Source organism: Pseudochaenichthys georgianus, chromosome 21 (genome assembly GCF_902827115.2).
Source record: "Pseudochaenichthys georgianus chromosome 21, fPseGeo1.2, whole genome shotgun sequence".
Lineage (NCBI taxonomy): Eukaryota > Metazoa > Chordata > Actinopteri > Perciformes > Channichthyidae > Pseudochaenichthys > Pseudochaenichthys georgianus.
In genome coordinates this window covers 22974765-23001417 of record NC_047523.1, presented here as the reverse complement: position 1 = coordinate 23001417, position 26653 = coordinate 22974765, and the positions used below count along the sequence as shown (strand labels likewise).

Genomic DNA, 26653 nt, shown 5'->3' with positions numbered 1-26653 from the left:
CTCCACGCCGACACCCCGGCGATCGAAGATGGACCCTTCTCTCCCTCACACCAGAGGAGTCAGGGACTCGGAGGCTCGGCTATGCGGCTGCGGGTTTAAAATTTCAGGCACAGACTCACACCAGGTCTGCTCGTCCTGCCTCGGGCTGGAACACGCCCAGGAGGCTATCGATAACCCTGGCTCGTGCGGGCATTGTACCCGACGGTTAGCACGCCAAGCTAGCTTGTCGGGACAGGACCCCCTCTTGTACGCTGATTCGCCGTCCGGCAATCAAGACATGGTGGCGTCCGCCGCAGAGATTGAGCCCCGCGCTGTGTCAGACTGGGGCTCAACAACAGCGACAGCCGCTGAACCGGAGCCCCACGCCGTTTCAGGCTGGGACCCGGTGGTGGCAAGAGCCACGAGAGCGGAGCCCCGCGCTGTGTCAAGCTGGGGCTCCCAATTGGACCTCACCATGGTTCCACCCGCGGAGGATGTCCTGGAGTTGGACTACATGGAGGACGAAGAGGATACCTCTGAGTTCCTCCTGTCTGACTCAGATGGGGATGACATCTTCGTTTCATCGGCTCAGGCTGCTAAGCCGGGAGTGATGTCCGCTCCCCCGGGTGAGAGCACACCAGTTTCGCCCGTCCTAAGCATGGACTTGCAGGCCATGTGTCACCGCGCTGCGTCCAGGCTGGACATCCCATGGCCTGAAGCGGCCAAGGAGACCTCCAGATCTCGCTACGAGGGGAAGAACTTGCCCCAAGCAGCGAGGACGAAGAGGCAGCTCCTTCCAGTCTTTCCGGAGATGCTGGACGAGGTGTCGGTCTCGTGGAGAGACCGTCCCTTCAGCAACAAGGCCCCAATCCAGGGTGCCTCCTCCCTGGACTGTGACAGTATGGAGAGGCTCGGCCTGCTCCGCATGCCGCCCATGGAACCGCTGGTGGCAGCCCACCTCCAACCGAGGCTGGCTTCGACACCAAGCAGGAACCCCATGCTACCGACAAAGGCAGACCGGTTCCAGTCAGCGATGACCAAACGGGCCTATAAAGCCGCAGCTTAAAGCTCTCAACGTCTCCTCGCTGCTGACCGCCTACCAGGCGGAGCTTTGCGAGGACATGTCGAGCAGACCTGAGCCTGCCGTGTGGGACGAGATCGCAGCGATCACGGACATTTGCCTCCGTGTGCAGCACTGTGCAGTCCAAGCCACGGGCAAAGTACTGGGAATGATGGTGGTACAGGAGAGAGCCAGGTGGCTCAACCTGACCAACCTTCCAGACCGGGAAAAATAGGATATTCTGGACATGCCTATTGTTCCCGAGGGCATATTTGGCTCCGCTCTAGCTTCAATGCAGCTGAGGTGCGAGTCAAAAAGGAAGGGAGACGAGGCTCTCCAGCTCTGTCTCACCCAAAGGGTCCAGCCGCCACCTCCAATGGTCCCGCGGCAGGCTTTCACCCAAGCTGTCTCACGTCCTGCCCGGTTCAAAATACCGAAGCAGCAGAGACCGCAGCCCGGCCAAGAAAATCTCCGGTCCCGGCAGCGGCCGCTCAGGCGCAGCCGACCCAGGTTTTCAGCCACCAGGCGAGGAAGAAGAAGCGGGCGGCCTGACAGCCTCCTCTCCTCTCCTCGATGAAGGAGCTGGAAGTTCCCTGTTCCCCAGCTCCAGAGCACGTTCCAGTGTTGGATGCTCATGTGTTTTCGGGGTGCCGCCATGCCCCCATCTTCCCGCCGCCTCGAGTGATGCCAAAATGTCATCCTCAAGTTCGCCCCATCAGGGAAATGGACTTAACATCAAAGACAGCAAGTTCCGCTGCCTATTTAAGTCACACAAACACATGTCATCATTGTTGTTTCAAAATAAATCATTTTCCACTGTCGTTTCCAGGCTTGAAGCCAAGGGCGCAGTCAATAAAAATGAAAAGAAAAACAATAAAAACAATAAACAGTCTGTCGTCTCCCCCTCTTTTGAGAGCGGCTACGGCCTCTCTCAAAAGGCGGACAATGGACGGGATTGTGAATATGAATGTGAATATCCATGTGAATATGATTTAAGTGTGTGGGGGGGGGGGAACTATCGTCCTCTAGGGGGGTCCGGGGGGCAATGCTCCCCTGGGAAGATTTTTGTTTTAAATGTTGAAGTTAAAAGCATCAATCTGGTGCACTTTAAGAGTTAAGAGATCTATGGATACATCTCTCAACACCCATATGAAACAGAACAGTAAGCAGATTTTCTTTATGGATATTTTACAAATCACTCCCCTTTCAAACTGTATTGTTGTTTATTAATAACAACTTTTTTTTACTGTCATATAGTATTTTATACCTGTTTACTTTATTCTCTTATTTTTGTATGACTATAATGATCATATAAAGATGTGCCTTTACCTCACTGGTTGGAGAAAAAGCTTCTTATATTCGTTAGCATAGCTAGCTAACCAGATGCTAATAACAACAACGTTATTGACTGTATGATCAGTATGACAGATGAACAGATCACCACTGGGCCTTCAACTAAAGACACAGCCACGCAAAAAAACTGCGGCATGTGTACGGCTCCTTATGGGTACTGACCATAGTACTGACATTTGTGAAGTCCCGGCCCGGAGCGACGTCCTGGTGCTCTCCGTCAGCTCGAAACCCCCGTCGGACGAGACATATACCACGTGATGACACGTGAGGCTCGTGTTGTGTTCAAGGACCCTGACCTTGGCCAGGAAAAACAGGCACTCGCTTGTTTAATTCTTTTGCAGTCTAGATTTCTAAAAAAAAAATCTTTTTTGCGTGAGTTACCTCGAGGGCCGTATCAAATTGTCTTGCGGGCCGTGTACGGCCCGGGGGCCGGAGGTTCCCCACCCCTGTTCTAGAGCAAGAGATTTTCTCGCTGCTAGAAAAGAAGGCTATATCGATAATACCCGCCGAACAGAGTCAGAGCAGCTTTTATTCCAAGTATTTCCTCGTTCCCAAACGGGGATGGAACGGAATTCGGCCTATACTAGATTTGAGAGCTCTGAACAAATATCTCGAAAGATACAAATTCAGAATGCTCACTCACACATCTCTGTTGCGTCTCGTGCGCCAAAACGACTGGTTCACATCAGTCGACCTGAAAGATGCGTATTTCCACATCCAAGTATATTACCCACACAGGAAATATCTGAGGTTCGCCTTTCAGGGTGTCTGTTACGAGTACAGAGTACTTCCCTTCGGTCTGTCTCTCAGCCCGCGAGTGTTTGTACGGTGTACGGAAGCCGCGATAGCCCCGTTGAGACAACAGGGTATTCGCCTAGAAACTTATCTGGACGATTGGCTCCTTCTCGCACAGTCGGAGCAAGAGGCTATTACGCAGACGAATGTCCTCGTAAAACACCTGCTTGACCTGGGTTTTGTAATAAACACAGAAAAGAGCATGTTGTCTCCAGCCCAGACTGTACTCTTCCTGGGCCTACGCCTGAATTCGGCACTCTTTACAGCCCGCTTGTCAGCAGAGAGAGTGAAAGCCTTCAGGGCTTGCATCGCTCATTTCCAGCCACGAAAATATGTTCTCTTCAGATCATGTCTGCGGTTGCTGGGGCTCATGGCGTCAGCCATTCTGGTGGTACGACTGGGACGCTTACACATGAGAGAGTTTCAGCGCTGGGTAGCTGCCCTCAGATTGGACCCCGCGCGTCATGGCTACACCCATGTAGTACTAGTACGGGGCATATCTATGGGTGCTGTCCTATCGCGGAAGGTGGTCACCACAGACGCATGTCTGACGGGCTGGGGGGGTATATACGAAGGTCGACCTGTGAGGGGTCTCTGGAGCAGAGACCTCCAACGGTCACACATAAATTATCTGGAGCTTTTAGCGGTGTTCCTCACCCTGAAACGCTTTCTGCCTTTTCTCAGAGGACATCATGTCCTCGTGAGGACAGACAACAACTGGCACGCAAACTGATCTTATGGAGCTGCGGACGTCTCCTCTCTCTGAGAGCAACGCACGTACCAGGAGTGATGAACCTCGGGGCAGATCTGCTGTCCAGAGGTGCACCACTATATGCAGATTGGACTCTACATCCAATGATTGTGAGTCAGCTGTGGGTGCGTTACGGCCGAGCCGCGGTAGATCTGTTCGCATCAAAAGAAAGCTGTTCTTTTCAATGCACGATTTAAACGCACCGTTAGGCGTGGACTCGCTCGCGCACGTTTGGCCTCCGGTCCTTCTGTACGCGTTCCCACCCCTGGCTCTGATACCCCCAACTCTGGCCAGAGTGAGAGAACAACGCCACACACTTATCCTGATAGCTCCACACTGGCCTGCAATGTACTGGCTGGCAGAGATATATCAGCTGCTGTGCGGGCAGCCGTGGCAAATCCCACTACGCAGGGAAATACTGTCTCAGGCGGGGGGGGGGGCGATCTTTCACCCACACCCAGAGCGCTTGGCACTATGGGCCTGGCCCGTGAGTGGTACAATCTGAATACAGTGGGTCTCCCTCAGAAGGTGAAAAACACTATTCAGAGTGCAAGAGCTTCCTCCACCAGGTCTCTCTATGACTGTAAGTGGAGGGTGTTTGAGGAGTGGTGCCTTCAAAAAGGACACATCTCTTTTCAATGTCCTGTCGGGGTGATTTTATCATTTCTACAGGACTTGATCGATAAACACAGAGCTTTCTCTACGATTAAAGTGTACCTGGCTGCTATTGCTGCATGCCATGTGGGCTTTGAGGGAAAGACGGCTAGCCAACATCCTTTGGTCTGCCGTTTTATGAAAGGGGCTCGCAGGCTCCTCCCTGTTTCCAGGTCACTGGTGCCCTTATGGGACCTGGCAGTGGTTTTAAATGGGCTCACTCGACCTCCATTTGAACCCCTGGAAGAAGCTGACATGAAACACCTGTCACTGAAGACAGTGCTGTTACTGGCTCTGGCATCTGCCAAGCGAGTCAATGACATTCATGCGCTCTCTGTACATCCTTCGTGCACTCAGTTTGCCCCGGGGCAAACGAGAGTGTTGCTGAAGCCCAACCCTGCCTTTATACCTAAGGTGGTTGGCTCATGTACCCCAATTGACATTGTGGCATTTCCTCCGCCGCTGTGTTCCTCTAAGGAACAGCGGCCGAATTTGCTGTGCCCAGTCTGTGCTTTACGCATCTATATGGACAGGTCAAAAGAGTTTCGTTGTAATGACCAACTCTTTATATCCTGGGCTAACCCTCAGAAGGGCAAACCCGTTACCAGGCAACGGCTCTCCCACTGGTTTGTGGAAGCGATTGCTCTGGCTTATACGAGTCAGGGTTTGCAGGCACCAACGGGCCTGCGTGCTCATTCTACTTGTGGACTGGCTACATCCTGGGCTTTGTTCAAGGGTGTTTCCATCCAAGACATCTGTGCAGCAGCGAGCTGGTCCTCGCCGCTCACTTTTGTCCGCTTTTACAGGCTAGATGTCTCTGCTCCAAGTGTGGCCCGCGCAGTGCTGGGTCCCGTGTTGAGACAGAGTTCTGCCTGTTAAGTTCTGGTTGTTTTTGGTGATTTTCGAGATAAGCATGTCTAGCAATACGGGAGTTTCAATATCCCATAGTGATACATCGAACGGAGTGTTATGAATGAGAACTATAGGTTACTTACGTAACCCCAGAGCTCAGAGTAACATGAAGTGAGATGTCTCACCAGACGGCCCTTCTTGCTATGGCGAAGCGAGAAGAGGTGCTTATTTTGAATGACGCTGCGTCGTAGCGCAAGCTACTTAAAGGGTGGGTGGATTCCCTGACGTTGACGTCAAGATCACCAGCCAATCAGGATTGGCGTAATGAGATTGATGCTTCTGTTTGCATACGCGTTGAGGCGCATCCCATAGTGAGACATCTCACTTCATGTTACTCTGAGAACTGTAACCTATAGTTGAGTTTATCTGTGTGATAAATAGTGTACCCTTGCAGTCTATGGTATTTAAGTGCTAACTAAAACCATGCCAGTGTCTTAAAATCCGTGGTGGATACGTTTTCAGATGTTGTACTTAAGTAAATACATATTATCACACTCTGAAAACACTCCACTTTACATACACGCCCTCCATTTGAATCATTATTCAAGTAAAAGTAGTCCTATGTAAGTAGCCTATTAGCATAAAGTATTAGCAGAGTTTAAGTAGTCATTGTCCAGTCAAATCTCTGTTGGTGTTTTACTATTATATGATGTTTTTTGGACAAATATTAAGTAGCCTTATTTAGCAAAGGGTTTTTATTCAGAAATAATTGAAAATACCAACACAAACAGTGATTAAATCACCAAAACAAACAGTGAGCATATGAATCTGAACATCCAATGGTAAATCTTCAGTGCAGAATGCTGATACACATAGTTTGTGAAGTTGGGATGATATACACATCAATGATACAATTCAGCATTCATTTCAATTAAAGAAAACCCGTATTTGCAACACTTGTTTGTTCCATTTCTATGACATTCATTGGATAAACAAATATTTTCACTACTTAAATTCAAATCGAACTGTTCTGATAAAAACGATTCTGTAGCTCGTTGTCTACCTTGCGATGTATGATTGTAAAGTCGTGTTGTTTGTATTTTTAGAACGTTATGTTCATGAGTTATTGATCAGCGAAATTCAAATCTGTCAATAACTCAGCCCAGAGCAGGCCCGGTTCTACGGGGGTGCATAAGGGTGCATTGCACCCTCAGTTGAGTCGTTATGCACCCTCATTTAAAAAGAAAAATATTAAAAGTGAAAAATATTACATATATAATAACAATAATAATAATAATAGTAGTAATAATAATAATAAGAATATATTACTTATCGTAGCTGCACATACAAGATATCCGATTAAAGCTGAGGTTCCACAGATTATTTAGGTATATAGTATCATCACTGAGTGATCCGAACTCGCGACAGGGGAAGCAAATACAGACATCACCACACGTACCTTTACGGAGCTTCTAGGGAGATCGTCTCACCGTAGCTGTCAATCTGATCAAAAGACATGTTTAATGGCATTACAACGAGAAAAAACACGGCTGAATCGGTTAATCCATAGGTTTTTAACGTCTCTGTATAAACAAATTATTTCATTTATAATCCATAATTCCATTTTTATGTAAAAATCGCAGAGCAAAAGTTAGCTGCTAATGGTAGCCACCAGAGTGGCTGCTGCTTCAGGTCTTGGCTATGCGGCAGTCTAACACACAAACATTACCAAATAAGGACTAGGTGGGAGTTCCCCTAGATTCCATTGGCTCTGACGGTTAGAAAGAGATGTCACATGTCAAAATCCAGCAAGGGGGGCCAGAGATATGGAAAATCCACCCAAATGGCCCCAGAAGAGGGTTTTTTTTGCTAAATCTGTCTAAAAAGATCAAATATCACTTGTTTTGCATCAATCTTGATACAGGGTACTTAGTATATGTTGTACTCTGGATTCCTAAAGCTTTTAGTCTACTAACCCATCATTCAAGGTTAGTTTTCACTATAAGTACAACATATTTTTTGGACGGACACTATAATTTACAGTTTTTTACTATGTTCAATCTGAATTTTCTTTAAAATACAAAACATCTATATTTATTCTGACTTTTCTACATCCAACTCACAGGTTTATCATTACTTTGAGAAAAAAGATTATTAATTTCACCCTTTTAGAAGGGAAGATATGGTCATTTGTTCTGGGAATGTCATTTTTGAGCCTGAAACCTGAAAAACAGGCTCGGGGTTTAACAGCTTGCATTTGTGGATGGTGTTTTACATTTACAAATCACATATTTACACACAAATTATTTTTATGTTCACACAAATAATTATGAGACATATATATGCCCATACTGCTACAATAGCATCTTATCGTGTCAGTCACATTCTTGCGAAACACATGAAGTCTTTCAAAGACGGCGAAGTTGTGAAAGAAGCATTCCTGGAGGCTGCCGACGCGCTTTTGGGGGACAGTAAAAATAACAGTAGCATTTCAACAGGTTTTTGATATAATAAAAACTCAAGTTAGATACCGTTATTAATCAGCTGTAAGTTTTAGTTTGTTTGAACTTATTCATTATAATTATTGTACAAAATGGTATAAGAATGCAAACTTAAATTGATTATAGTCTATTATCAATTCAGGTTAAGAAACTAGTGTTGCTTGCATCCTATTTTAAAGGCATTTCTTTTTATACTCTACTAAAATGCAACAAAAAAGGGTTTGATTCTATTAATTTTGTCTTTTTTATTGCACTTTGGCAGCAGATTCCTGTGTAGCTTCAGATCTGAGTTGTCTTATTAGTAAGCCTAATTTATACTTTTGTAGGAACACTATTTTTAATATAATGGCAAAGAAAGGGTTCAGTCTTTTCTTTTTTCCCTGTGTCAGCACTGTTCAATGTTTCTTGAAAACATTACCCACTGTAGTATGTGACGTGTGAATAAACTCCAACTCTGTATCAACAACACTGTTGTGTAACTTCAGTTAAATACTTGTATGTGTGTAGATTAGAAAGAGGTAAGATAAAGGATCTGCAGTATTTTATGAAGTATTCATCGTACAAAGGTCCGTTTTATACAAGTAGAAGTGTGTATTTACCTGGTAGTAGGCTGTCAGTAATGGCTACGCCTCTCTATTTGGACTGGTAGATCTCGGCAGACTAGCAACTTTAAAAGTAGCTCTCGGTTCAAAAAAGGTTGGGCACCATTGACCTAGATGTTGTAGTTATTGTCTTTGATAACAGTGATGTCGTGTTATCACATGTTTCAAAAGTTTGCACAAAGCTCTAAGATTCTGTAATTACCAGTACCACAAACATAATGGGGAACATAACAAACCCATTCAGTCAGCTTAACTAAACAATAATGTTCACAACTTACACATGTTGCTGCAGCATATAGGAACAATATATGAATGGGTGTCATTCATCAATGCGTAAAGTGACGGGGTGGATTTTGCCAAGCCATCATTCAGTGCAACATTCCTTTGTGTCAGAGAGTCTCCTATAATTACTTCTTGCCTGGAGCTTTGCAATACAAAGCCTCTTCACCTTAAGCCCGAAAGGGAGCCATGCATCCTCAGCCAGTCTGTACAGGACCAGCTGTATCTCCAAAACACTCCAGGAAAAGTACACAAAATGGTCACCTCTACCAGTGAATGGTCAGATGGTCATCTTTTAGGGTCTGTAAGGTGAAGTTCCACCTATAGACTACTGCCGCCAGTTATTGAGATATATTTCATGTCACCTGTCTATGGTTGCCACCCCCTCCTCGCAAAACTATAATTAAAGAAAACAAACCACAAGTGCCAACAAAAGGTATATATCTAGTACACTAGTTGAGTAATACCTCTGTTTCTTAATCAAACCAACAGGAGCTTATTGACCCTTTTTATCTTTAGACAAGCTGACATTGCTTTGGGGTTTTATAATTCATTCAGGACATCTCAGATTCTTTAACCCTTTTACCTCAGGCAATGTTGATATATAGTCCAGGGCAGAGACCAAAGGTGATCAGACCTTTGCCACAGGGTCTCTAAACTTCCTGTGGAATTTATTCTGGCATCAATGTCTCCTCTTAAAAAAGGATTTTAACATCATGTACCAGTGCTATTTTTCAACTATTTTTCTGCAAGGTTAACTGACTTACAGTAAACAACAGATTTAAATAACAAGACATTTAAAAAAACAAATAGCTATTATCCAGATCTCACCTCACACAACTCTGCAGTACGTCTAACCCAATCAATCAAAGTATGTTTCCCTTTCAAAGGATATAAGATAATATGCAAATATAGGTCATATAACCTTTGAAAAAAGACAAATACACAATATTATATAATTAAACAAAAGTTGTGCTATTCAAAAACTTCTAGTCAACTTATGCATCTATTTGATTGAACTTACAGTGGTTAAAATACACATTTAAAGAAACACACAGAAAATGTTGTAAACACATCCCAGTTTTCCCTGAGGGCAGAGCGGAGTCCTGGAAACACTCAATGGGCTCTGGTCTGGCGGTACCTCCTTATAAAGGAGGCGTGAGTGTCTGGGAGTCTCTCACTCTCTGCTCCACAGAATGACTGACACCGCTGCTGCTGCTTCTGTTCATCAATGAGCTAACTGGAGCTTACTGTGCACCTTCTGCTGTTCCTGCTACCTTCTTCAAGTGGGCTGCACTCAAAAAGGACACTATAATTTGCAGCATTTCCAAAGGAGGTTTAACTGTGAGTTGACAGAAGGACCATTTCTAAATTGCTTAATAATATTCATAAATTTTTTTGTTTGACTCTAAATTGTCTGACTGAACTGAAATGTTTTAAAACTTAGCAAATGTATGGATTCACAAACTTTTCCACTCAATTATAGTCTTTTAATTGGTGGAATATAATGACACAAAAAAGAGTGAAATGTATACTCAGAGTATGAAGTATAAGCTATGGGTTGTAAGAGGGAAAAAAAACATTGTTAATGTTGTAGTGACAATAACATTTACGATGTAAACAGCACAATATAATACAACTATAACATCAAATGAATTGCAATGATTTGATGCAGAAAATAATCTTGTCTATGGTCAAATGTATCCATAATGATTTGTTTTTGCTATTTTTCTCGAAAGTTGGGTCACGGATGTGTCCCTCCTTTAAGTTGGTGCTGCTGGTCACAGCACTGACATGTGTTTGGACGCAAGACCTTTACGAAGAGAGGAAAACTAACAAGAAATCCAGGGCCAAACCTGTGGCTGCAAATATAAACAATGGACAAGGTAAGATTGAAAATAAAATGAATAAACAAAAAAATTCATCATTTTGGCATATAGTCAAATTAAAATGTAATCACTTAGTGATACTAACACTTTAGAAGCATGTTCTACAACCAGTAGAGAGTCCTTCATCTTATTGTTTTGTGTGCACTCAGCCATCCTGGATGAGAACTGTAGCTTGGAGCTCTCCTTCCTGTTGGACAGCTCCGAGAGCGCCAAAGACAACCACGAGCAGGAGAAGCAGTTCTCCATGAACATGGTGGACAGACTGAAGGGCATCCAGCTGCCTACCGGCCAAGGATTGAGCTTGAGGGTGGCTCTTCTGCAGTACAGCAGCCATGTTATCAGAGAACAGACCTTCAAGGACTGGAGGGGCACAGAGAACTTCAAGACCCTTATAACTCCCATCATTTACATCGGGCACGGCACCTACACCACCTACGCCATCACCAACATGACCAGGATGTACCTAGAAGAAACCAGCCCCAGCAGCATCAAAGTAGCCGTGCTGCTCACAGATGGCATTTCCCATCCGAGGAACCCGGACATCTTCTCTGCTGTTGCTGATGCCAAGAACCAGGGCATCAAAATCTTCACTCTGGGCATCACCCGGACAGCCAACGAGCCAGCCAATGTCGCCCAGCTGCGACTACTGGCCAGCTCCCCGGCTTCCCACTTCCTCTATAATTTACAGGACGAAGACGTTATTCAAAAAATCGCCACTGAGATTGTGAGTGTAATTCCTTGTCTTTCAGCAGTCAACACTGAGAAGAAAAGTAATGTATTTGCTTTGCATATAGATCAGTTCAGAGTTGACACAAAGGCAGGCTGGTTCAGGTATTTGTATAGAGATGGAATGATGACAATGCTCAGGGGAAACAAATGAAAGGATGATATAACAGCTCTGGATTTGAAACGTTTTACATAGCTTTAGAAAAATTATGTTTGAGCATATCCCCTAGGATTCCTAGAATTACACACATGACTGGCATTTAGACATGCATTACAGTGACTGGCTAAAAAGATTCTTCAAACTGGGATCGTATTAAGGATTGTTCTCGGCCTTATCAATTTTGTCTTCTTTCAAGTTTAATTGACCTTACCTTTTGTTTTCCCAAACTTGTTTATACTTGTATGAAGTTTTTGTCATTTATTGTGCTACATTAAAAGATTATAACAAATAATCACTAAGCAACAACCTAGACCAACCTGATAAGATACTACAATGATACAATATTCAAATTCTATCAGATATTCATCCACTTTTGTTTTCTTTGCAGACTAGCTTGGCTGAAGAATCAGTAAGTATTATTAATACTACAAAGCTAAAATATGGAAGCTTTTGACATTTAATAATGTGTAATGTTGTGAGGTTGTATAGAAATACATTCATGACAGCAAACGTGTCCTTTTTCTGAAGTGCCCCCTGGCTCAGAAATGTGCTTGTGAAAAAGGAGAGAGGGGACCCAGCGGGCCTGCGGTGAGTATTTACACTCAAACCTTTCAAAAATATTCCACAAGTAGTTTTCTTTGAAGTGCCACAAGTCCGAAAAAAGGTTTCCAGACATGTTGGGAAGAGAAATCTATCATGATCCTTGTATTTGACGTATGGTAATTGTACCATTTTGAACAATCAGGATAATTACTTGTTTTTTCTCCTCAGTATAGCTTGCAGGCAATTGCCCAAGCAGAGGGAGTAGATATGTGGGCCTGACCCACATTTCTAAAATGAAAATCTATGGCAACAGGAAAAAGACATCAGAGACGATGGTCTGCTTTTCCCAGATAAATACGTTTGTTTTGCCCCGTCTCCATCAGCTATTGTGCATTTCTCGTGCAACATGTGTTGTCCCCCTTGGAAACCAGAGGCACCATATTTGTAGGTCCACTCCCCATAAAACTGGACCTCTGGCCACCATACATCTTTCATATGACCCGTTCTGCCACGGTCAGATACACAGGGATAAAGGACAGCACTATAATACACATCATTTCTGTGTGATGCTAAAAGATGATGATCCCCTGCCCACTCTAGACAAACCCCCCTCTTTACACTATCAGACTAATATCTATATTTTCAGAGGCCTGGCAGATAATCATGTTGCTGACAGCTGCATGGTTATTAACCAGGTGCTTTCTCCTAAAAAAGATTCTTTAAATTCTTCCAATCATACGAAGAGGCTTTCAAAATTGCTCTCATTAGTTTAATGGCCACAAACTAGTGATTTCTGGTTCTTAACAATTGACAAACGCTGTCCAGGTGCAGCTCAAGAACCGTGACCCCCTGGCCCTGTGGACAAGACACCTCTTGCCCTCCCAGTTACCTATGTCTCAGTTCCTTCCTGTGTTTCTCAAACGATGCCTGTCTACAGACAAAAACATGCCAAATACATATCCATGATTCTCTTTTTTTTCAAGTTTGGGTCATAGACCTGTTTGTGATTTGTGACTTTAGTAAGACACGACTAATTTTAGAAATATGTCAGAAACAGTGGTTCTTTAAAGAGCCCTAATAAAAGGCAATACAAAATATGTTTTTAAATAGAAAAAAACAGGTGAAAAAAAACAACAAAACATTAGATTGCAATGTCTAAGTCCTAAAATAAAATCATAAATAATACTAGCTGTTGCTTTAATATTTTTTTGTTGGATGGAATTCATTAATTTGGCATTCTAAACAATTGGTCTGAATAACACAACTTTAATTCTGTGTCCAGAATCAAATATGCTGCCCTGATCTATATTTTTGATTAAGGATGAAGATTGATGTACTTTTTCTTCTGTATGATATTAATGGCCAGTTTAGTTGGATGTGTGGGCAAAGTGTTTTAGTTTTTACTGTGCTCAGAGTTTATCAGAACAAACTTGTATGCCATGTCAAAGAGCTCGAGAAAAATAAATCTGGGGTGTACCCTTTTACGCCATAGACTCTAAGCCTTGCACTTAGAATGTTCTCTCTTTTTTACCCTACAACAAATGTTTTTTGACATTTGCCATGCAACATGAGCAAGCTGTCAATGTGGACCAAGAGGTGAGCAAAATGTCAGTAGAAGAAATAAATCAACTTAACCCTAACTTGGTTTCATTCTACAGGGGAAAAAAGGTCGCTCCGGAGAAGACGGAGCCCCCGGGCTTAGAGGGCAAAAGGTAAGTGCTTTTCGATGGACATGTGGACTGTGCTTGCCTCAGCTGGAAGGCTTTTTCAGGTGTCACATAATATGGTTCAAAAAATATATATGCACCACCTGGTGGACAACCACAGGGTTGTCACAAAACGTATACATATAAAGCATTATTTAATACCTCCTGAGTAGTTTTTTTTTTTAGTTTCTGGAAGTAGTAAACTGTAATCATTTGTAGCAGAAATGTACATTTTAGCTCGACATTTGTTTAAAACAGACATTTAGTTTAAGGACAACATATAAATTAAATACATTATACAATAAAGAAATTACATGCTTAAACATTTGTGAAGGAGTTTATGACAAACTCTATGAAGTGCAGTTTCTTCTTACAAAAATAACTTTTCGTTCTCTTCAGACATTTCCATGGAGTACCACAAGGCTCAGATTAAGGCCCTCTTTTATTCTCTTTAAATGCACTTAATATGATAAATAAAATAAATAAATATATATTACTGTCACACTAACCATTTGTAACTGTGCCTCCCCTTCGAAACATTTTTTAGCATGTGTTGTTTCAAAATATGCTCTCACTCTAATATCTATATGTTATATATTGTAAATAATATTGATTTATCGTGATTATAATCTGCTCATATTGTATGAGTTTATTAATTTGTGAATAATTATATACAGCTGTTCAACATCATCTTATTGTTGATCTTAAGTTATATTATGTCCAAGCTTATAGCACTTAAACTTAAAAAATATAAGTTTTCAGTCTATTTATATTGGTGCTAACTCTAAATAGAGGATGTTTCATGTTGTTGTCTCTCTTCTCAATCTGTTTAAACCTGCTACTGTATATGTCACTGTTTAAGGATATTCATTGATAAGAGATACAAGCAGTTGTAACTCTTATTCAATGATTCAATGAGTGTATTTTCTGTCACATCAGGGTGACGCAGGACTAAGTGGTCTACCTGGAAAAGAGGGTGCTGAGGTACATTTCAACATTTATGATCAAAGTAAGAACACCAATATCTCTGTGGTTGTTCACAAATAACATCCCATTCATTTTATTTACAGGGGAAACCAGGTTACAAAGGAGAGCAGGTTTGTGATCTAAAATACGATACAATACTATTTTATGATCAGATCATGTCTTTAATTGTTATAGCATTGGATATACTGAATACTAAGACAATATACAACAAAAATGAGATTCAATACAACATCATAATCACTGAAGACATTTAAATGAATGACAATATCATTTTGTCTTGTCGGAAACAATGCAAGTCTGTTCAGATTGTAATTTCTACATAGGGCGAGAGGGGTGAATGTGGTACTCCAGGAATCAAAGGAGACAGGGTACAACCGCACTGTCGACACACACTGAATATTATGTTTCCAGTTTGATCATTCCTTACTGTAAATACTGTGTTTGGTCTGATGAGCTTTTTTCTTTCCTGTGTGATGTGGTTCAGGGCCCTGAGGGACCAGTTGGAACAAGAGGACCTAGAGGGCTGCAGGTCAGTAGTAATCAAGTAGTAAAATATGCAACTATAAAGTTTAAAGAGAGCTTGTGTTTGATTGTGAATATGCAGACACATTTATCCAAACATACTTATTGAAATGTTGTGGGATGTGTTTTTTATCAGTTATTTTATGTTATTTCTGTGCAGGGGTTACCTGGACCACATGGGGACGTTGGACCAGAGGGCCATCAGGGAAAGCAGGTCAGCCCCTTTTAGAACACTTTTGCTTTCCTCATCGTGCACATCTGCTGTGGCCTTTACATTTCCTTTTGTGATTAGTTTAAACTAGAGGTTGGAGCTTTACCACCCGGTCTTTACCGTGCAGCACAGAGGACTGTTTGTCTGGTAATAAACTCCTGTGTGAACACTCGGCAACGAGCCAACGTCTTCTTCATCATTACTGTTATTCACTAGCAATGGGATGAGCCATCAGCAAAATAAAAACACAAAGATTCCGCTAATGATCTACTCGTATCCTGTTACTAAACACAGACTAGGAAGTGCCGTCAGCAATGTCAGCTCGTCCAATAAATAACATACATGGAAGTCAGTGTTGGGTGTCTGGCCATGTGAAGACTTGTAGGAAGCATTTGCAAATATTAACAGGACTCTTGGTGGTCTTTCTATATAGTTTATCTTCTGTTTCTGTCGCCTAAAGAGACGGTGAGACGTGTACTATTTTCACAAATTAATTTCATAGAATAAGAAAATGTGTAAATAGTAAATTGTATTCAGTTTGTAATTGAATTATTCTGGTTAATGGAAAGTAGTACAATGATACACATGCATTCATGTAATTCATCCAAACGTTGATGTAGTTAAGAGCCTCCAGCAGTTCTTTGTTAATTTGAGACACTGTTGTTTGGGGTTTCTCAAACTTTAAAGCATTACTTAAGCTCAAGTTAAGCTCTTATGTCCTGCCCTGCAGGAAGATATAAGATATCAGCAACACTAAACAAAAGATTTACATAATTGATTTAATCTTCAAAGAAGCATGTTACCTGCAAGTGTGTGTGTGCAGTATCCATGTATAAGTCTGTATTATCAAATGTAGTTTTGAGTTTGATATTTTTCCGAGGTGCAACATAGTGTTTAATTTTTCAATAATAGAAGGACATTTTTATGGAGGAAAGGATGACACCAAACTTATGGTTTAGGACTTATTTTCAGGACTTTTTGTTTCGAAATTGATTAATAGTAGTAATAGTTATATTATGTTTGTGCTTACAGGGTGAACGTGGCATATCTGGCCCTCCGGGAATTCAGGGGGAAACTGGCATTGGCCTTGCTGGACCAAAGGTAAATTATGTTATGGATTATCCTCTGGATATATCTGGATACTGGATATGTGATTGTTTGTTGCTATATCAATTTATTTAAGTTTCTCTTATTAAATTATCTGTTACTATTCAAATCTGCAGGGTGATATTGGATTCCAGGGTCGAGCAGGTCCTCCCGGCCCCCGTGGAGTGGGCGAACACGGCCCTCCTGTAAGTTAATCAGGAAATTATTTGTGTCTCTGTGGTGATCTGTTGAGAAAGCCCACGCAGGTAATTTGAATTTTTGGGTAACCTTTTGTACACTCTTGCTTTGTTTACAGGGACCTCAAGGACCACAAGGTGTTCAAGGGGAAAGAGGACCCCAAGGCGAGGGGCTTCCCGGACCAAAGGTATTTTTCCAATTCTATCGTCAGATAACTCATCAAAACAATAGTAATAGTAAAACTAGATCACACCATGTCTATAAGGTAGACTGGAAAGAGACAAGGGTCAGTTGTTGATTAATTCATGTGTCGATGCTAAATATGCTAATATATGTATATTGATTTTGGATTTTGCTTAAGGTCTACCTATCTTTGGAGACTATTTTGCCGTTCATGGTCTGCATCTGTTGAAACCAGATCTCACTCTTTTCCAACTCACTGGCTTACATCTCAGGTGTTCACTGTAGCGTTAATACTCACTCACAATGTTATACTGTAAGCCTGAAAAATCTGTATTTTTGCCTGCCATGCTGCAACATGCTGCATACATTTTACACCAGACTCTGCAAATACTCCATTCAAATAGAGATGCCTGGGATTAAACCAAGGGTTAGACAAGACAAATGCTAGACTGAGCCCAATGGTATATGGCTTACAGTTTAAATACGCAAGTACATTATTATTGCAGCAGAACAGAGAAACCATAACCACAATAAATTCAGATTAATGAATCATATCCAAGAGCATACTAATAATTGCATCTCCTCTCACAAGACAGAACATGTGGGTGAAATTGGCAACAAGAGGAGCATTTTTATGGGAAGGTACACTTTTATTTCTTAGAGAAAACTGTTGGAAAGTGAACACTAATAATGTCCTCAAGCAACACATCTGTTTTACCTGTGCCACACTTCCTAGTAGATTTGACTCCCCTGCGGATTTCGACCTCTTGTAAAATGTATCTTGATTCTTGAGTGCTTTTGTTGGGGGGATCACAACTTCTCTTCACACGTCCATCAGCAACTTCATAATTTCATAATCACTGCCACTGGCAAAAGTTCATGCAGTCAAGAAGTGGCATGAAAAAAAAGGTTCCATTCTTTGTGCGTAGAATCAGTTTGTATCAATCACAAGAGGATAACAGGAGCCAACACGCTTCCCTTCCATCGCTCTTCACTGAGAACAATGCACACTTGGCTGTGATCCAAAGGCAAGTGTCTGTGATATACTGACAGATATCCTGTTTTCCTTCACAGGGGGAACGGGGGCTCGGCGGACTGAGGGGACCAAGGGGACAGCAGGGTGCAGGAATCAAAGGAGAACGGGTGGGTTATAGCAGAGAGTTATAACAGAGAGAATATGCTGCATGAACTGATTTTTGTGTTTCTTAGCTCTTTACCATCACACATTGATTAGTGGAACAGTGTGAGGTCATGAATTCGTCAAACTCAAAATAATATTTAAAAATATTAATAATTCGGCGCTTCACAATTGTGCTATAATTAAACTGAACATTATTTGATGTGTGCATATTTCCCAAATTGGATAGAATATGCAAAGTGTTCTCTTGCATAAAGTACCTCAAGTTTGACAGCCCATGCGAAAAATTGTAAGAAACCCTGAGAGGCAAATACGAAAAAAACAGATCTAAATAAAAAAAATGCTGCTGTATGTATGACTAAAGAAATTGGATTTGACATCTTTGTAATCTTTTTAAGTTTGTAAAAATGTTTCAATAATCAATAAAGGACTGGGATTTTTCAAGCTGTTCGCTGATGTAATTCAAATTTCGGCCACAAGAGGATAAAGTGCAACACCACCCTATATTCTGAAAAGGACAAAAACGTTTATGTTTTCTAGCCAAAAGTTACTAAACAGACATGACCATAATTTCACATAACCTGCTAACACACAAAACAGTATGTTGTGTTTATTATTCATGGAGGATTAGAACATACCATGAATCAAACACAATAAACTAGTCCGATTTGTTTGAAAGAATTAGAAAAAATGTTGTGGTGAAGCGAGTCAGAGAGAACTGATACTTTGATGTTGTACTTCCAGGGTGATATGGGGCCTCTAGGTTTTCCAGGGCCAACTGGACTGACAGGAGCGGGCATACAAGGAGAGAAGGTCGGCAAAATGTCTTCAATATTTTCCCAAGCAAACTGACATTGAGTAGTGGGACACTCTGCACCAAAATCTCTCTAACTTGTATTACTACCCAGGGAGTCGAGGGTCCAAAGGGTCCACCAGGTGGCAGAGGAAATCGGGGAGAAGGTTTACCTGGACCTAAGGTTTGTTTAAACACCTGCTGTATGAAACACACATACTGCAAAGTGTATTAGGTTTTTAAGTATGATGAGCAGTTGTCCTCATGCTTTTTGTATTTCTAGGGAGATCAAGGTTTACCAGGAGAGCAGGGGTCCACAGGAGAGAGAGGCCTTGGGGAGCCAGGTTCAAAGGTAAATAAGTTAATTATGGTCTATGTTGGCGTATCGGAAGTACCAACTTAATCAAATCAAATAATACTGTTGTACTGTGACAGGGGGATCCTGGATCAGCGGGTTTGGGGGGCCTGCCTGGTCTTCCAGGAGAGGACGGGGCTCCAGGGCAGAAGGTGAAGTACATTATGCCGACTGTGTAGAAACAAACTTTGCATTACGATTGACTTTAATGATACAGTATCTTTGATGGGGTTTTTGTTAAATAGAAGACTCTATTGTCATTATATATACACAGTACATGAAATGATGAATGCCCGTACCATCGGTGCTTAAAATACACACACAATACAGAACTTTGCAAACCATTAAAAAAAAGATAAGCATTAAAAGACAAAGACATGAATAAAGAAATGTAAAGTTTGTTTGTTTGTAGCCTTTATTTAACCAGGTGAAAGCCCCTTGAGATCAAAAGATCTCTTTTTCAAGGGTGACCTGCAAAAGTGCTTTTGTTAAATAAATAAAGCAGTTATGCAGTGTGGAAAGAAACTGTTTAACATTCTGGTGGGTATAGTGTAGATATGTACTGTATGTATTGCTCTAAAGATCTATTTACCTTCTGAAGGAGTTGTCAATATGCCATTGCACTCTTTGAAATTATTTCATGTATGCACATTTCTTAATTAATAGTTGACACTTGATTTGTTCAAGTTGTTTAAAACATTAAAGGAGTAGCCATTACAATTTGCACTCCTACACCTATTGGTATGAGAAGCATACTAAGCCTACAGTTCAAATAAATTGCTATTTTTCTGTAAATGTAATGCAAAAACAGGACTGGAATCAGAATGAAATGGGTATTTGCCAATATCCAAATGTAGTTATTGGAAAAATATTGGAACGGAAAAAGGTGGATCGGTGCATCTTTATTATGAACTCACACTACTACATGTTTTCCTTTGTCCAATGGTTTGAAATAAAAAAATAAAACTTTTTGGTCTCACCTCATGGTTATAAAAGTATTACTTCTGTTTCATCCATCTTTCCACTCATAGGGGGAGGGTGGTTTACCTGGTCTAAGAGGCGCTGAGGGAGCACAAGGAATTGGCATTCAAGGAGAGAAGGTATGCATTTATATTACATTATAAATCCTTGTGTTGTTCAGAATGTATACAACAACAACAACCGTTACTGTAATCAGATATATATGATCTCTCCCAGGGTGACCAGGGTCTGAGGGGCATCCGAGGGTTACATGGACCTCCTGGGATATCAGGACCATCTGGACCAAAGGTAAGAGTTATTGAATGAGTATTGTATTAGGGTGTGAGAGCTTCCATGATCAAATACGCAGCCTCCATTCATTATATGATGGAAACATTGCCGTAGGTTGATTTATGGCACACTTTACCACAAAAACAAGTCCTCTGCAGGAGGTTGGCAGCTACACCTTTGTTGGTATAAAGATGTCAATTGGATGTTAAGTTTTACTTTTATCTTTCAGGGTGAACGTGGTTTGTCAGGGCAGCAGGGCATGCCGGGACAGCCAGGACGGTCCATATCAGGTCCAAAGGTAAATAAATAAAAACGGATCATCAAACTGTCTCTTAACAGATCTTGGCACTGAGGTACAAGTCAAAAGAGCTGCCAGATTCTGATGTAATGCAAGAAGAAATTGCTTCACCCACTCATCACTATGACTTTATTGTCTTTTCTCCAGGGTGATGTAGGAACTGCTGGTCCCTCTGGTCCTGTTGGAGAAACAGGCCATGGATTACCTGGTCCAAAGGTAAAAACTCAATTTTTTTAGGACATTTGGTAACCATATTGTTTCAATAAGCATACTGATTTGTTTTGTTTTTTATCAGGGAATTAACATTAAAGGTGGGGTAGGTAAGTTTGAGAAACCGGCTCGAGATACACTTTTTGTTATATTCCATGGAATGCTCTTAACATCTTAGCAATGAATATTAGATTAGATTAGAATCTTTAATGACCACACAGCCAGGCTGGTGGAATTCGTGTTCAGTGCAGATTATTACAGCTTGTTCCATACAATTCAACATACAATAAACAGACAATAAAAAGTACAACACACAGCACAGGGCTTTGACAATAACTCCATAAAAAAATGTCATCTGTGGAAGCCGTAGTACTGTAAAAAGCACGACCAATCATTTTAGCCGGCCCGGCTAAAATAACTGGATGGCCTACCTGCCTGTCAGCCTTCCATCTGTGCACAAACCTATCTCGTGCCCTCATTGGTTATGTGCGCGTTCGTGTGTGTTGGAGGAGGGGCTCTGTAAGGAAGTGGCAGATTTGTTCCGGCTGTGTATTTTCAAATTCTAGCGCAATCGAGCTGGCTTCTCCAAAATTACCTACCCCACCTTTAACTGAACACTATAGCAAAGATTGTGAAAACTGAGCGTTAAGCTAAAAAATCTTGATGGTTTTAATCACTATATTTTCTTTCATTAGGGTGATCGTGGTCATCTGGGTCCATTAGGGCCAGTTGGACCAAAAGGCGAAGGCTTCCCCGGACCTGTGGTTAGTTTTCTCAACCTATTCACACATGCTAAAATGCAGTAACCATTCAATCCTGTTCAAGTTGGCTTTATCTTAATCTATGCATGTGTTTATTTCAGGGTCCTCCAGGCCTGCCAGGATTACAGGGCGAGCAAGGCCCAGAAGGAGTAGGAATCCCTGGTCCCAAGGTTTGTGTCAATGCATTAATTGGTTTGTTTGTTTGTTTGTGTGTGTTATTTTGCATGCTTTGGGATGCCCATAGAGCATATTTCATGATGTCATAATCTGTTTCAGGGTGATGTTGGCTTTCGAGGATTGCCAGGTTTGCCCGGGCCAACTGGAGAGGGCTTACAGGGGCTGCCTGTAAGAACATGTTCTAACTAACAGCTCGATCTGAATCATAGCTAATAACCACAAATATAAAATGGTTGACAAAATGTGATTTTAAAGCTATCCTGTGATTGTATGCTATATGCAAGTTGATGTTATTTTTGTTTGTTTTAAGGGTAATGTTGGGAGGGCAGGGCCTGCTGGTCCATCTGGTCCTGCAGGAGAAGGTATTCAAGGCCCAAAGGTAAATCATACCACTCTTTACACAAGTGCCATCTTTCTCGCACTTTCGAGCAGAACAAACCATATTCATAATTGGCGATCTACATACGAGTGTGGAAAGCTCCCCATTGATTCAATAAATCTAAAATCTGATTTCAGGGTGATGCAGGATCTCAGGGTATGACTGGGCCAAGAGGTCCTCATGGAGATGGATTTCCTGGATCCAAGGTGATGTTTAAAAAACAAAACAATTTATTGATATCTATTAACCGGCCTCTGACTGACAGATTGCTCTCAAATGTTGTAGGGTGATCGTGGATCACAGGGTGAGAGGGGCACAAAGGGTACAAAAGGAGAATTGGGAGATGAAGGAGTCCCTGGTGAACTAGTAAGAAAAAACTATATTTTCCTTACAAATAAATAATGAAACCACGATTCTTATTACCCTATGTACTGGGCCAAAATATTAATGTAATGTTTCAATTTTTCACCAACCCAGGGAAAGCCTGGAGTTAAAGGAGACCAAGGACTCACAGTAAATTCATCAACAAACGTTTGAAAAATTCACTGAATAATAGGGATTTTATACTTATATAATATGTTCAAATTCTTTTCAGAGAGAAGACATTTTGAAGCTGATCAAAGAAATCTGCGGTAAGACTACAAGTCTAGGATACTGTTATAACCATTAACTGGTATTTATTTAAAATGTGTATTTTCTGTCAATTCTTTGGTTCAGATTCTGAAGGCATCATTTTTTATACAGTAAGGTGTACAATATGTTATAGCTGTAATGATTGATGGCCACTTAAAAACCTTAACATTTAAAGGTCACCTATTATGCTAAATCTACTTTTTCATGTATTTTATCCATAACTCTGTCCCCTCTGTGTAAAGAGATTCGGAAAGTTTCAGGAACAATATTCTCTTTTTTTGTCCTGATCCATTTATATAAAAACCTGTCTGAAAATGAGCTGATCAGATTTTGGCCACTTTGTGATGTCTCAATGTTTTTGGGGGTTGTGTAACCATTAGCCAATAACCAACCGAGGTACCACCCGCCCACCTTATCACCTGCATCTCTTCCTAGAGCACCATTGTGTTCTTTTTAACCAAATATCTCAGAGGGGCGTGGCCAGCAGCAGCTACTTTGCATTTAAAGCTACGGACACAGAATCAGCACTTTTGAAACAGGGCTGAAACAGAGGGGTTTATGGGATGCGACAATGAATGATATGTTTGGGATTTGAGCCAAACACTTCAGAGACATGTTTTGTATATAACTGAGACCTATAATATATTGTTGAAAAAGAGTATAATAGCGGACCTTTAAAATGCATATTGCAAACATGTCAGCAAATAGTTTACCCATTTACACATCCAGCAGACGTGGAGAAACATTAATATTAATTTGTTCAATATTTACTCTTCTTTTAGCTCTGTTTTGTTCTATACCAACTCTGTACCAACACAGTTAGCTTTAGCCGCTAACTGTGTCTTCCTGCTGTTTGGAGTGACAATTGTCATTGTGGTTTTAGAGCTTTTTCAGTGAAAATGGGAGTGAAAGTAAACCAAAACAGTAAAGTTGTTCGTCAAAAAATATAAATAATGACCTGAAAGACGCTAAGAGACTCCATTGAGTATTGTGATGATTCTCTGTGAGTTCATCATTGCGAGCAAACCCTTTTATAGGACCACAGTGACAGTATTCTATTGTTTTCAGGATGTGGCATCAAGTGCAAGGAAAGGCCGATGGAGTTGGTGTTCGTCATCGACAGCTCGGAGAGTGTCGGCCCCGAGAACTTTGAAATCATTAAGGACTTTGTCACCAGGTTGGTCGACCGGACCACAGTCGGACGCAATGCCACCAGGATCGGACTGGTCCTCTACAGTCTGGATGTTCATTTGGAGTTCAACTTGGTTCGCTACATGAGCAAACAGGATGTTAAACAGGCCATCAGAAAGATCTCTTACATGGGTGAAGGCACCTACACTGGCACCGCCATCAGAAAGGCAACTCAGGAGGCGTTCTTCAGCGCTCGGCCTGGAGTCAGGAAAGTAGCCATCGTCATCACCGATGGTCAAACTGACAACCGAGAGCCAGTCAAACTTGACATAGCTGTGAGGGAAGCTCACGCCGCAAACATCGAGATGTACGCCCTGGGGATCGTCAACTCTTCTGATCCCACGCAGGCTGAGTTCCTGCAAGAACTCAACCTCATTGCCTCTGACCCCGACAGCGAACACATGTACCTTATTGATGACTTCAACACTCTACCAGGTGATAGCCACAGTCAGATGTTGTAAATATCATTCCTTTAGCAATGTGTTCATTCAAATATAGCTATAATTGTTTTCAGCTGAGAGGCAGTAAAGTGCTTTATGTTAAACAGATGTTTTCTTTTCCAGCACTGGAGTCTAAACTCGTCAGCCAGTTCTGTGAAGATGAAAATGGCGCCCTCATTTACAATCGTTTAACAAATGGAAACTGGAACAATGGCCATAGGCATGGTACTAATGGAAACAATGGCCATGGTACTAATGGACATGTAGATAACAACAATGGATATAATGGCAATAATGGTTACATCGTATATAATAATGGATATGGGGACACTGGAAAAGCTAAAGATAACCAAGAGGAGAATCCAAGTTCGGGGCGCACCAGCAGCCGAGGCCGTGGAGACACCTTCGCGCTGCCCATCAGCGCTGATCCCCTCCCAATCCAGGTTTGAAAACTCATACTGGATTGTTTAAATTAAAGTATACTTGTTGACATTTTCTTCACTGATGGTGCACCATTCACAACACTGACATGTTTTAATGTTGTCCTCTAACTCCAGGAGCTGGAAGATGATGAAGGTGAAGATTTAGACTTCAGAGCCCAGACGCGGGGCGCTAACACGGTAGCAACCGTAGCTGTAGTTAACAAAACAACATCTTTATCGCCTGTAAGAGAAAGCTCCGACTTCAATGAGGCCGTCATATCATCTTCTTCATCCTTATCTTCTTCTGCAACATCTGAGTCAACACTGATCTCAACTTTAGATTTAAGCTCTAACCAGTTGCAGCCAGTGGTGAGTCCAGTCCTGCCTGAAGGTGAGTACTGCAGCCTGCTCAACATCACCTTGACATTTAACTGGCGGAAAGTACAGATGTTTATAAAAAAATAAGTGATTACTGAGGATCCTGGAATGGTGCATGCCGGCTCACTGTCATGGCTTACTTGGAAACTTGGATAGAACAAAGCTATTATTAATGTTATTTAACATGCTTTTCCTACTATAACAAGCCAAAACATCTGCTGTGAAAAAGGCCCATTTGTTTTTATGTACATTTTGGGGAGAAAATGTGCTTCTCACACACCATTTCTCCTCCAGAGGCCCCTGCTCAGGACCCTCGCTGTAACCTCACCTTAGAACAAGGCACCTGCAGAGACTACACCATACACTGGTACTATGACATGCAGGCCAACGCCTGCGCACAGTTCTGGTACGGAGGCTGCGGTGGAAATGACAACCGTTATGAAACAGAAGATGAATGCAAGAAGACTTGCGTTCTAAACAAAGGTAACTTTTATTTTATTTTATAACAGACAACATTTTGCCTTCTATTTTTCATTATCTGAATATTGTTGTCTTATCCCCAGCAGGATAATAGGAGAAGCCATCAGAAAATCGACTTGATTACTTTACTATTTGTTATTTTAATGTGATGAATTCTGTCAGTTGGGTTCAGAGAATTATTTCATGCACTTTTTGTAACACTTTTGTCTTCACACACAAATGCATATAACAAATAAAATAGCAAGACAGAATTAAAAAGCCAATTGAATCAAATCCTAAAATAAATGTTGACATGTTGCTGTTTCAAACCAAAGATAACTGACTGACTTCACTAAGATTCACTTCTACAAAACTTTATTACCTCAAATTGTATTGTTCTCTACAGACCGGAATGAATCCTTTATTTAGGGTTTGTCTGTCCTCGTTTTATTTAACAACCTACATTCATTTTGTTATAATTTAGAAATGTACCTTTAGATCATTCTTATACCTCTATGAGCCACTTGCTTTACGTTGTGTTTATATTATTTACCAGAAATGCTGGGTACTTGTGTGTGTGTTCTTTTTGTTGTTGTTACAATCTTCTCGTTCGAGTTTTCCGGCAGCTGTAACAGACGACCATTTCTGTCTACTGCAATCGTCATCTTGTGATGAAGATTGAGGATTTCTGCACATATCAAATTAAAGGGCAGTTTGTGTGTGTATCTGAA

General features: G+C 41.6%; 1 protein-coding gene across 1 annotated transcript; it reads left to right on the top strand.

Annotated features, from left to right (window-relative positions):
- The first annotated feature begins 277 nt into the window (after positions 1–277).
- On the top strand, positions 278–26653 carry col28a2a (collagen, type XXVIII, alpha 2a). The gene is made up of 37 exons (XM_071207017.1): positions 278–457; positions 1041–1176; positions 10566–10712; positions 10865–11439; positions 11990–12010; positions 12130–12189; positions 13803–13856; positions 14790–14834; positions 14921–14947; positions 15161–15205; positions 15322–15366; positions 15520–15573; positions 16603–16671; positions 16794–16862; positions 16973–17041; positions 18112–18180; positions 18920–18988; positions 19084–19152; positions 19252–19320; positions 19404–19475; positions 20355–20423; positions 20521–20592; positions 20804–20872; positions 21020–21088; positions 21778–21846; positions 21945–22013; positions 22120–22188; positions 22331–22399; positions 22537–22605; positions 22685–22765; positions 22877–22912; positions 22995–23031; positions 24101–24658; positions 24787–25106; positions 25221–25476; positions 25758–25946; positions 26030–26653. Exons 1-37 carry the CDS (start codon positions 278–280, stop codon positions 26032–26034), a joined length of 4050 nt encoding a protein of 1349 aa, XP_071063118.1. The 3' UTR covers positions 26035–26653.